This window comes from Silurus meridionalis, chromosome 1 (genome assembly GCF_014805685.1).
Source record: "Silurus meridionalis isolate SWU-2019-XX chromosome 1, ASM1480568v1, whole genome shotgun sequence".
Classification (NCBI taxonomy): domain Eukaryota; kingdom Metazoa; phylum Chordata; class Actinopteri; order Siluriformes; family Siluridae; genus Silurus; species Silurus meridionalis.
In genome coordinates this window covers 11,942,400-11,955,186 of record NC_060884.1, presented here as the reverse complement: position 1 = coordinate 11,955,186, position 12,787 = coordinate 11,942,400, and the positions used below count along the sequence as shown (strand labels likewise).

Here is a 12,787-nt window from a genome sequence, read left to right as displayed (position 1 = left end):
AGGAAAAGTGCACTCAGTATATCCACAGCAAGGCCTAATGTGTGCGAGTGTGTGAAAGCATAAGTCTCCTTTATGCTCAGTAGTCCTTTTGCCCGCGTTATAGGGAGTTCCGCTTCCAACACAATGAGTTTCGGTTCCGAAAAGTACCGTACCTTTTGTGGATAATGGTGGGAGATGACGTACCTGTTGTCAAATAAAAAATTGGGGATGAGGTAAACAATGGCAAAGAAAAATAAGAGTTATCTATGCTGTAAAAAAGGCTGTGTTTCTGCAGTAACTTTGACTTTGACATCACAACCCTGAATTCTGCACTTACAGTGCCTTGCGAAAGTATTCCGCCCCCTTGAACTTTGCGACCTTTTGCCACATTTCAGGCTTCAAACATAAAGATATAAAACTGTAATTTTTTGTGAAGAATCAACAAGTGGGACACAATCATGAAGTGGAATGAAATTTATTGGATATTTCAAACTTTTTTAACAAATAAAAAACTGAAAAATTGGGCGTTCAAAATTATTCAGCCCCCTTAAGTTAATACTTTGTAGCACCACCTTTTGCTGCGATTACAGCTGTAAGTTGGGGTATGTCTCTATCAGTTTTGCACATCGAGAGACTGAAATCTTTGCCCATTCCTCCTTGCAAAACAGCTCGAGCTCAGTGAGGCTGGATGGAGAGCATTTGTGAACAGCAGTTTTCAGTTCTTTCCACAGATTCTCGATTGGATTCAGGTCTGGACTTTGACTTGGCCATTCTAACACCTGGATATGTTTATTTGTGAACCATTCCATTGTAGATTTTGCTTTATGTTTTGGATCATTGTCTTGTTGGAAGACAAATCTCCGTCCCAGTCTCAGGTCTTTTGCAAACTCCATTAGGTTTTCTTCCAGAATGGTCCTGTATTTGGCTCCATCCATCTTCCCATCAATTTTAACCATCTTCCCTGTCCCTGCTGAAAAAAAGCAGGCCCAAACCATGATGCTGCCACCACCATGTTTGACAGTGGGGATGGTGTGTTCAGGGTGATGAGCTGTGTTGCTTTTACGCAAAACATAACGTTTTGCATTGTTGCCAAAAAGTTAGATTTTGGTTTCATCTGACCAGAGCACCTTCTTCCACATGTTTGGTGTGTTTCCCAGGTGGCTTGTGGCAAACTTTAAACGACACTTTTTATGGATATCTTTAAGAAATGGCTTTCTTCTTGCCACTCTTCCATAAAGGCCAGATTTGTGCAGTATACGACTGATTGTTGTCTTATGGACAGAGTCTCCCACCTCAGCTGTAGATCTCTGCAGTTCATCCAGAGTGATCATGGGCCTCTTGGCTGCATCTCTGATCAGTCTTCTTCTTGTATGAGCTGAAAGTTTAGAGGGACGGCCAGGTCTTGGTAGATTTGCAGTGGTCTTCCATTTCAATATTATCGCTTGCACAGTGCTCCTTGGGATATTTAAAGCTTGGGAAATCTTTTCGTATCCAAATCCGTCTTTAAACTTCTCCACAACAGTATCTCGGACCTGCCTGGTGTGTTCCTTGTTCTTCATGATGCTCTCTGTGCTTTAAATGGACATCTGAGACTATCACAGTGCAGGTGCATTTATACGGAGACTTGATTACACACAGGTGGATTCTATTTAGGTCAACATTGGATCATTCAGAGATCCTCACTGAACTTCTGGAGAGAGTTTGCTGCACTGAAAGTAAGGGGGCTGAATAATTTTGCACGCCCAATTTGTCAGTTTTTTATTTGTTAAAAAAGTTTGAAATATCCAATAAATTACGTTCAACTTCATGATTGTGTCCCACTTGTTGTTGATTCTTTACAAAAAATTACAGTTTTATATCTTTATGTTTAAAGCCTGAAATGTGGCAAAAGGTCGCAAAGTTCAAGGGGGCCGAATACTTTCGCAAGGCACTGTATTTTTTTGTTTCTGGTTGGAGTCTTTGTCTTGTTACTGAATTTGTTTGTTCTTTTCGCACTCAATCATGACAGTCCAACGTCTTAACCACTCAGCTATGCTCTTCCCATCATCTGCACTATCATCATCATCTTCTTCTTCATCATCATCATCATCATCACCATCATCATGATAAATTATATGCAAACTGTTTCTCAGTAGCTGCAAAAGTTATGGGCAAACGTGTAACAAATTTTAAATCATAAAAAGTGTGGATTAATCTGCAAGTATATGATTATTGAGAGAGGTGTGTGTGTGTGTGTGTGTGTGTGTGCAGCCAGCACTTGCTCTCTGTGTCTTTAAATGCTCGGTGCACGCGCGTTGGACAGGAGCAGAAGACGCGTTTACTTCAGTCTGGAACAGCGAGTCTTCTTTTTTTTTTTGGTGTTTATGTCAACATCGCGCGTGCATGCAAGACATTACCACCTCCGATTGCCGATGCGAAACATCTGGCCAGCTGCTCATGAAGCCGGAGCGAGGTGGTGCTCTTTGAAACGCGGAGGTTTACCCCATTGGTTTCCACCGCGCCCCCGGAGGAACCTCTTTTGACGATGCTGTGAGCTTCTGCTCGAACCGTGGTGCATGTGTGAACGCACGGGGACGCGGTGTTTAACCGAACATTGTTCTGGATTCGGATTACGGTCTGAAAGGACGGCCTAGCGAGCGGCATCCCGAGAAATGTGTGTGAAAGAGGTGGAAATGTGTTCTGCGGAATCTTAGCGACTCTGAAACCAGGGGTTTTGTTTTTGATTGAATTTTTTTTTTAAAGAGGACGATTGCAGATAAGGTGAGAACACGGATATGGATGTGAATGCGTTGTTGTGTGTGCTGCCCAAAAACAAGCTGCGCATGTGCTTGAGGGAGAAATCTTGATCGCCGCCAGTTTTTCAGCCGCACAGGTTTACTTGATGCTGGATTACGGAGCCGGGGCGTATTTGTGGAAAGTGCGCATGCGCAGATGGCCAACACGAGCGATCCCGGTGAAAGCAACAAGCCCTCTCTTCAGGACTATGCCATCACTGCATCTGCTGTGAAACTGGCCTCTCTTGGTCTCATAGCAGGTCTCAGCTTGATGGGCAATATGCTCATCTCATTGTTGGTGATTAAGGATCGGTCTCTTCACAAAGCCCCGTATTATTTGCTTGTTGATCTGTGCTTGGGTGACATAGCACGCTCGGCGTCGTGCTTCCCGTTCATGATGGTGTCTGTGGCACATGGCTCGAGGTGGGCTTATGGAGCGATGAGCTGCAAAGCGGTGGCGTTTCTGTCCGCTCTGTTCTGCTTCCACGCCGCCTTCATGCTGTTCGGCGTGAGTGTAACGCGCTATATGGCCATCGCCCACCACCGCTTCTATGCCAAGCGTGTGACACCGTGGACGTGCACCGCCATCATTGGTGTATCGTGGATTTTGGCAGCGGCCATGGCTCTGCCTCCTGTGTTCGACATGAACACGTATAGATTCATGCACGAGGAGGAGCAATGCATGTTTGAGCAACGTTACGCGAGAGCCAACGACACACTAGGATTCACTCTGATGTTGGCTGTAGTAGTGGGAGCCACTCATGCAGTGTATGTCAAGATGCTTTGCTTCGTGTATGACCACCGCAAGATGAAGCCAGCCCAGTTGATCCCAGCTGTCAGTCACAACTGGACTTTTCATGGGCCCGGAGCAACAGGTCAAGCGGCCGCTAACTGGATCGCTGGATTTGGACGTGGTCCGACACCACCCACACTAGTAGGCATAAGGCAGGTGGCACACACAACCAACAGAAGGCTGCTTGTCCTGGATGAGTTCAAGACTGAGAAGCGAATTGGAAAAATGTACTACATGATAACGTTGGCTTTCCTGCTGCTCTGGGCACCGTACATCGTGTTGTGCTATGTGCAAGTTTTAGTGAAGGATAGCGGCATGCCACGGGCATACGTGAGTGCTGCGGTGTGGCTCACGTTTGCTCAGGCGGCAGCCAATCCGCTCATTTGCTTCGTTTTCAACAAGGAGCTCAGGACACGGTGCCGAGCCTGCATCCTTTGCTGCTTGACTAGTCCTACACAAACACCCATGGAGCCATATTGTGTGATCTAACGAGAGTTTATGATCTACACCTATTTTTTTTCTTCTTTTAAATAAATGGTGATTTGTTACAAATTAATGACTTCATAAAAAGATGACAGAGCTGTATTGATTTGGTTTGACAAGATTGGGATTTATGGCATAATAACTAAAGCTGATTGAGTGGTAAATATAATTAACATCTCCGATTCTTTTTCTAAAACTGTTTTACTCCTTATACAACAGCAGTTTTGAATTGAATAACTGATGACAAAACATACATTGTGAAGTGTTCAAACACGATAAGGGGACATAATGGAATCACGCACAAGGTGGAAAGACACGATCTCCTTTCATCGCTCATAGTTAACATTTAATATCACATGGATAGTTTTTTTTAAGGCATCTTTGAGCTCAGCTTCCCAAAGGGGTTCTTCTTTGAACCTCTTTTAGAGAAGCACTGTTGCATGATTGTAAATAGGACTGGTGTGTGACCCAGAAAGACAAGCCAAAGAACCCCAAGGGTTCTCAAAAAGCCACAGTTTGCTGTAACTGCTGTTTAATTTCTTTCTAATTCTTTATACTTGCTATGTAATATACCTTAATGGATTCCTTTTTCTTTTGGTGTGCCAAAAGTCAATACTTTTTCTACATGTATATCACTTGGACTTCTGTGTGTGGCCAAAAACCACATTCTTGGACTTTCCTGTTATTTAACTGCTATTTAAAAATATTTTATATTAGAACTGAAACAAACTTTTATTGATGTTTTTTTCTTAATAAATAATATGAACTGGTGTTACAGAGACATTTGCATTGTATTGGAAGTCAAATAAAATTGATTGTCACAACATTTTGATTAAATATGATCTATAAAACGTCTCATACAGTTAATTTATTTACGTGCAGTAAGCACTTTGTTTGTAGTGCATGGATTGAACTTACATGTTTTTTAGAGTGTTGCTGAATATGAAATCCAATGGACCAGACACATAGGGGATTACAATGTCGCTTGATTTATAGTTGTATGTTATGTTTCTCTCCCTTTTCACTAACAGCCCCCACCCTATCTAACCTCGGTTATACTCTCTGAATTTGTTCTGAGCCAGCTGAGCAGAAGTCATTTGTAATGCCAATTGCCCTTTTCACTGAAACAACCGTTATTTCAAGCACCTTTGAAGGCTACAATGAAGACGTTGCGTTCAGCTGGCTCTTGATTGTAGCGTTTGTATTCCCAGACTTCTATGGAAATAGGTGTTTTCACAAAGGCTTTAGTAAAATAAGCCAAATGTACCTTTTAGCTGCCACTGAAACTCTACTCTTATCCATTATGCTGCCTGTCATCCTGCTTCTTCAGCTCAGCTTTGAAAGCGACAGAATCAACACAGCCATTTCCTCAAGCTATTTGCTTCTCTGTCAAGGACTGTAGTGGATTAGTGTGTATATAAAGCATATCCTTCAGAAAAGAAAACCCGTAAAAAGACTGCTGTTATTTGGACATTTGGCATATTTTAAACCTTTTTCATTTCTTATCAAACTTGAAATGTGTTAGGCAGAAAAGAGCTTATAAGTGCATTACAATGGACGTGTTTGTCAAAATGGCCAAAAGGTTTAAGTGGTATACAATATGTTATATGTAAGATAAAACCTTTACATTGCAATAGAACATTGGAACAATGAATTTAGCTGTCTGAGAAATGGAGCTTGTAAAGTACAGTATATCAGTCAGGCTGCCATTGTGCCAGTACAGCTACATCAGTCATTTGTAATGATAAAGTATGCTGTCTGGATAATAAGCAGCTTTACACTGCCCTTTCAGTGATGTATTGATGGTTTGATTCAGTGGATCACTCATTGCTATTGACAAAATTGCTTTTGGTTGGATTAAAACCAGCTGCCAGTAAGTGATTGCATGATTTGTGCTTTGAATTAAAAGTTCACATGTGTATGTACAGCAAAAGCAGTAGGCACTTTGCCTAATAAAGTTGACATAATATTTTTGATTATGTATGCTTCCAGACACACCGTACATATACATATATACATTGTAGGCTGACACCCACCGGTCACTTTAATAGGAACTATATTATACTATATCTATAGCCCCGGTCATGCATGTATCTCACACAAGATCTAATATCAAATTGACCATTGACCAAATTTGGACAGTTGAAGATTAAAAAAAAAAAAAAACTTAACCCCCACCCACCATTTATTTCTTTAGAAATAATTTCTTTCTCAAGTTTAGAACTGAATGTCGTTTTATACTTTTATAGTCTACCCACGTCGAAACACGATCTCAGCACTTATAACTAAATCTTTCAAGCACTGATCTAGATCTCCACATAAGCTACAGCATGGTTGGAATATATATATAATAGCACATCAATATATTTTTTGCTTTTCTCAGACATAAAACATCTTTTTAAAAACCTTTTTCAAGAAACAATCCACTAAGAAAACTCTCAACACTGTGCAACAAAAAAATAAAAAATCATAACCCACCAATCAATAAGTGCTATCAGTGGAACTGTTGGCAAAACAAATTTGAAATTCTTTCTTATCTCTTAAATCTTTTTTTATTTATTTTTTCACCAACATAACATATAAAATGGCATTCCTGTGTGATATCAAAGCTGTTTTACTGTAGGCCATTCATTCAACATTTTTTGAAACAGTGAAGTAACAAAACCTAGTTTCTTCTTTAAGTAATGTTTTCCCTTTTTTTCATGTACATTATCACAGCATAAAGCCATTTTTAATACAACTGTATGGCTGTGTTGTTTAATACAAGTCAGGTGAAAATATAAGGTTAATTCCTATTTATTCATTTATTTGCACTGACTGTTTGTTCCTTTGTCAGGTTGATATTAGATCTGGAGTCTTTCCTGGCTACAAGGTGATGACACCAATGGTAGGCTGTACGTTTCACACCTAGGCCTTTACTGGTGTCCTATTTGAATCAATCCACGTCTTAATACCATTGTTATGATGCCACAGTATTAAAACCATCAATACTATATAGAAACGCAGTATAACAGAGCGCTGCATCACAGACAGGTATTTCACTCAGTGAGAATAAAAAATAAAAAACAATTTAAACAAAACTTTCTATTAGCTTCTCCCATTAGGGGTCGCCACAGCAGATCATCCGTATTCATGATCCGCATGTTTGATTTGGCACATGTTTTTACGCTGGATGCTCTTTCTAACGCAACCCTCCTCATTTCGCAACTGTAATGGCTGGGGTTGGTTCCCTGACCAGGGATCGAACCTGGGCTGCAGCGGTGAGAGCGCCGCATCCTAACCACTGGGGGGGGGGGATATGAGCACAATTGAGTCATAGCTATGCTGCCTGCATACATTATCTCTAACAGAAGCGTCAATATTAACCTCATAAAATGACACCAGGCTTTCTTCTCATTCTTTCTTCTTCGTTTCATGCATTTTTGTGCATTTGTTCTGTGCATTACATTTTACTTGGAGATTTGAAATTAAGGCAAATCTTGTGTTTTTGTGCAAGTTCTACAGCAAGAACAAGCAAAATTATAATTCACAAAAAAAGCTTAACAACTTTTTCATGTGTTTTGGCTGACCTCACAATGTCCAGCTTGAAAAATACATTTTGTAAAATCCAATTTGTAAATGTCCTTAACCCTAACCCTAACCCTAACCTAACAAATCAATTCCTTCTCTAATAAATCCACACAAATAGTTTTGTGCTTGTACAATTTGTTACAGATGCAGGTTACAAGTTCTGACTAGTACTCTCTCTGACCATCCAATCAAGGGACTTGAAAATGATGATGTGTCTGGATGCCTGCTAGATGGCCTCGGATTCAGCAACTTACAGTCTGATTGGTTGAAGCAACATGGATTTTACACAACAGGTGCCCGCAGCGCTGAGTGTAAATGCGTGATGAGACAGCTGAAATCTGATTGGATAGAAATTCTATCCTCAACTTACACTTGGTTGTGCTGCTCCTGTAAGCGAGAGAAAAGATGTGAAATGAAGAGAATAGACTATGGGTAATAATTTAATACATATTCATGGACAAAAACATATTAGAACATAAGTCAATGATTCTGATTTAGTTTAGGCCAGCAGAGAAGGCCTTGCTGGCCCTTACAGCCTGCCACTGGAGGACACATGGAAGTCCATTGTAGAGCACCGTGAACACATTCATTTGGAATCAGGCCAATTCAGCTACCAGCTTGATTTTGAGAAAGTGGGAGTAAACTGGCATACTTTATAGAAAACCTATATAGGCATTACGAGAACATGCCAAATTCACAGAAAGTAACCCAAGCTTAGGCTTTAACCATGGAAATGTGTGAGGAAGCAATTAAACAACTCCAGGGACTTCCTACGGCTTATATAGTTAAATATTGTGTGTATTACATAATTGCATGAACCAGTGAAGTACTTCATTGTTCGTGTATAGACTTCATCTGCCACATAATGTAAGCATGATCTTTTATTTTCATAATGAAGACAATGGGGGACAATATTGATCTGTGTAGACTCAATATATTATATTAAATGAATTGTTTCTCAATAAATAGTAATATTCTCATAAATTAATTAAGCAAGAAAGACACTATACTGTACATTTTATACAACCTTCCACATATGAACATATATCACTCAGAGATAGTAATCTTGGAACTTGGATGGTGAAACACATCTGGAATTGCCTTCCTCTGTAGTAATACATGCCAAGTTTGGCAAACATGGACATGTGTGATGGAGTCTCTTCCCACTGAATGGAACCTGTAGATAACAATTATCAACAATTATATTATTACTAGATTGAAGCAGAGACATTTGAAAACATTTAACCATTTGTAAATAATCTGAGATTTCATTATTAATAAATTAAACAGAGAAAATGCCGAAAAAGAGGAACATAATTTCAGTTAGTTTTAAACCTTATACTTCCAGATATCAAAAATATAATTGGTAGATAAACATGATTTTCTTGTAGATTCAAAACTAAAAAGGACACAGTATTGTGAAAGTGTAATGCATTGAATAAACAGAAATGAGGAAAAAGGAAAAAATGAGGTGGGGAATAAACAAAGAAGCAGTTTCACCTTATGGCTCATAGGATGGCATTCCTCTCCCTCCATTGCCATCGGCATACACATTCGTAGGCTGCGTATCCACAGACTGACTGCGCAGCACATACCGCCACCACACTGCGCGTCTTTTTCACATGACTACACACACACACATCCAGATATACAGTATACTGATTTAATTTTGCAGTTTTATAGAATAATCCCTTTTAAATCAAAGGGTATAATGAGAAATCAGTATCAGTAATGCTGTATTGTGACATGGAAATAAAAATTCCTTATCAATTCCAGTACAGAATAATATTCTCGTATAATGCAATAAATGATCGCTATTTTTTTTTTGGACACAAAGGAACTTTATCACAGTCCTAATAAAACAAAAGCAGATTCGAGGTGCATGTAAACAAATCTGCATCTGATTCATGAAACTGTCATACAACATCAAAAGCGGTGATTCAAGAGCAAATGATGAATCAGTTTCAGCTGTAAAAGCGCTGCTTCCATCCACTAGTCCCTTATTTGCATTCAATATGCATACTGCATACCCCAGTTGCCCTCATAAACATGAACAGGTGTTGTGAGTGTGAGCCGATAAAAGGGAAAGCAAGCAGCCATAGTCGTTATGCTCTCCTTATGTCCAGTGATGTGTCCAGTGAATTAGTGTTGGAACCCTTTAGAAACAGAGAGATAATCTTAGGATAAATAAATTGGAATTGAATTAAAAACTAATATTTAAGCCTGGATATGTAATCTGCTTGTTGTTGGTACCCAGGTTAGTGATTTGTCCACCACTTTTTGAATTTACACTTGCTTGGGTCTGAGGTTATAATTACAGCCAAAAAAGATCTTCACTAGAACGCTGTGTTCTACAATCACAGTACCATGACCTTCTTGTTTTTTCCCCAGTCTCTGAGTAGGTTGTCCAGCCGGATCAAAACGAAATGATAGCTTTATCCCTTCGCAATTGAATGAGGGTTTGGTTATTGTAATCAGTTGGCATGTACTATCAGCAGTGCATTTTTCTTATCTGACCTTGAAGAGTTCCTTTCCAGACTTATTGGCTCTTAAGGATAGTCAAACACATCCTGAAACATAGAGAAAACAATCTCCTGCTCCACAGACTATGGCTCTCTTCCCTGTTTGTTGCTTAGTCTTTTGCTCTCTGAAATAAGCAGTGAGATGATAACTGACAGAACATATTGCAAAAGAAAACCTCAGCTGCAAGTGAAGAGCAGCACTGAATCAAGCATTGGCATCTAGTTCACAGTTGTCTTGTATTTAAATCTTGGAACAAGCTGAAATTCACAGGTGGATTTTGTTGTTTGCACAGTCAGGAACTGTGATATTGAGTGTGCATGTTGAACGAGGCTTTCCAAGTTAGTTTAAAGACTGACTTCTTCCACCTGAGAATGTAGACTTGTAGTCTCATGCATTGTCTTTAGAATAACAGTTTTAAAGAGTTTTTTGTAAATGAATGCTAAGAACATTGAAATTTCAGTCAAATATATTGACAAAAGTTTTGAACGGAGTCACAGTTGATTGGTTAGGAAATTACCTATAGGCTTTAGGAGTTTAGTGAGCTGGATTGCCAGCTAAAAAGAGAAGGTGGCACATTAACCAAATATTTTTTCTTCAATTAAACTATTGGGAGCGAAATACATATTAAAAGTACTTGGAAAAATGTAGTTTACATTAATTAAACTTGGCTTTACTGACTATGCTTCCAAAATCCACATGACCCAAGAAAGCACAAGGCAAGATATAGTTTCGGCTGGCCTGCAATTTCCTGAAAATCTATACATTTAAGACATATCCTTTGAGGGCCCTCTCCACCGAACAGCCAGGAGAAATCAGTTCTACTATTAGCACCACAGAGACAAATGGCTAAAGAAGAGTTTATAGGTGGGCCTGGAGGAGACCCAAGAAGAGCCATCAAGAAGTAATGAAACCATCTAATGGATTCCATTTCTGCAGCCTCTCAAGCTGGGTCACAGTGACTGAGACTATAGTGACCTTTCACCAATTTTGTAAATATTTGATGTCTAGCAATAAAACAGGTGAAAAGTGGGAAATATTTTAACTACCTGCTTTGATCAGTCCTTCTTAGTTTGTCTCTGCCAGGAGGTTCTGAACCGTTTGGTCTTTCAACAAGCAAATTCAAATCAAGACGAATTGTAGTTGCTGTTTCTCCGGCATTGTTACATTAGCTATGCAGAGTTTGCACCTCAAATCCATCAATGTCATAAGATGTTTAATGGCAGTAATTGCACCATTGCCATATGCCATATTGCCATATGACTGATTGGATCAGTACAAAATCCAAATGATGGCTGCTGTATTGGAGCTTCAATTTAGATTACCGGTAAGTAGCATAAATGAAGCATGAGGCAGATTAAAATACACATACAATGCCATCATGGATGTCCATAATGCTGGCTAAAGGTGCAAACGGAGAACATTTCACATTGGTTATTAAGAGTTCTTGACTGAGTCAAATATTTTTCATACCAATTCTTAGTTCTTCTTTTTGTTTATTGCAGAATTTAACAGTTTATTTGAGTCTTTTCTTCAATGTTTACTTTCAACATATGGACTATTCAGTTAAAATAAATGAGTGGTATTTGTGTGTATAATGATACTTAATGGTACTTAACTTGAAAATGTTATGTTGTTAATTATATATGATTATTTTATCTACGTTGGGAAAAGACTAACTGCTTTCAAAGTAGTTATTCAAATCGTAGTTTTCAAGATCATCATATTTAACACAAGCTGTGTAAATGTACCCAGACTCCAAGTTATTCATATAAATAAATAAGGCTTCATTTTAACACTTAGTGGCAAACTAATATTATTAATATATAATTAGCTTGATATTGAATATTTTATTGAGGCATTTTGACTGAAGTCAGATATATGCACTATTTATCATAACAGTTAAATAAAAATTCATTCTAGTTTTTATGTGTTTGGGTACAATTTATGTAAATATTTAATGTCATATATATTGATTCTGTATATAGAAATAAATCAAAAGTAAATTCAAAGGTTCTGTTTCTTTACACACCAGTACTGTGACACACTCCACAATAAAATGCAACACACACACACACACACACACACACACACACACACACACACACACACACACACACACACACACACACACACACACACACACACACACACACACACACACAATCGATAGATTTTTTAACTGTGATATATAGATTATATTGCAAAAATATCTGGCTACTAATATGCATCAATTAAATAATGAGCATATAATAATGCTAAAGTTTGATATATATTTTTTTTAAACATCCCTTTTAATAAAAACCTGGCTAAATGCACTTTACTCACCCCTGTGATGATGGCACCGGAGACGTATGACACCAACAGCAAAGAATAAAACAGAGAGTAGCTGGACCTCATGGCTCACACACTGGATTTCTCCTCTTGGACTTCCAAAGCACAAAAACGATATGGATTTGTGGAAGTACACTCAAGGTTTATACTCACGGTACTATGATGTACTGATTAAAAAGGACTGTCTCATAATGTGTGTGCGCTTTGGGTGAGGGAGTGAGTGAAGTTGTGGGAGCAAAAGGTGGCCTTCAAGACTGATTTATAAACAGCGCTCTCCATTCAATCTCACTGTGAGTCATTCACGTATCACTTGTTAAAATGAAGGACACGTAAA

At 38.9% G+C, this 12,787-nt stretch overlaps 2 protein-coding genes across 2 annotated transcripts; one reads left to right on the top strand and one right to left on the bottom strand.

The window, feature by feature from the left end:
• The first annotated feature begins 2,277 nt into the window (after window positions 1-2,277).
• On the top strand, window positions 2,278-4,846 carry gpr27 (G protein-coupled receptor 27). Its single transcript, XM_046853582.1, has one exon. The coding sequence runs from the start codon at window positions 2,911-2,913 to the stop codon at window positions 4,033-4,035; it is 1,125 nt and encodes a 374-aa protein (XP_046709538.1). The 5' UTR covers window positions 2,278-2,910; the 3' UTR covers window positions 4,036-4,846.
• A 3,804-nt stretch (window positions 4,847-8,650) lies between these two features.
• Window positions 8,651-12,519, bottom strand: prok2 (prokineticin 2). The gene is made up of 3 exons (XM_046857192.1): window positions 12,448-12,519; window positions 9,100-9,225; window positions 8,651-8,776 (listed from the first exon to the last, which is right to left on the bottom strand). The coding sequence occupies exons 1-3, from the start codon at window positions 12,517-12,519 to the stop codon at window positions 8,651-8,653; spliced, it is 324 nt and encodes a 107-aa protein (XP_046713148.1).
• Window positions 12,520-12,787: the final 268 nt, after the last annotated feature.

Coding starts and splice junctions, on each gene's coding strand:
- gpr27 (XM_046853582.1), top strand. CDS start 2,911: ATGGCCAACACGAGCGATCCCGGTGAAAGCAACAAGCCCTCTCTTCAG.
- prok2 (XM_046857192.1), bottom strand. CDS start 12,519: ATGAGGTCCAGCTACTCTCTGTTTTATTCTTTGCTGTTGGTGTCATAC. Junction 9,226..12,447: donor CCGGTGCCATCATCACAGGG/GTGAGTAAAGTG, acceptor GTGTGTGTGTAG/TCATGTGAAAAAGACGCGCA. Junction 8,777..9,099: donor GCCATCCTATGAGCCATAAG/GTGAAACTGCTT, acceptor TGTTATCTACAG/GTTCCATTCAGTGGGAAGAG.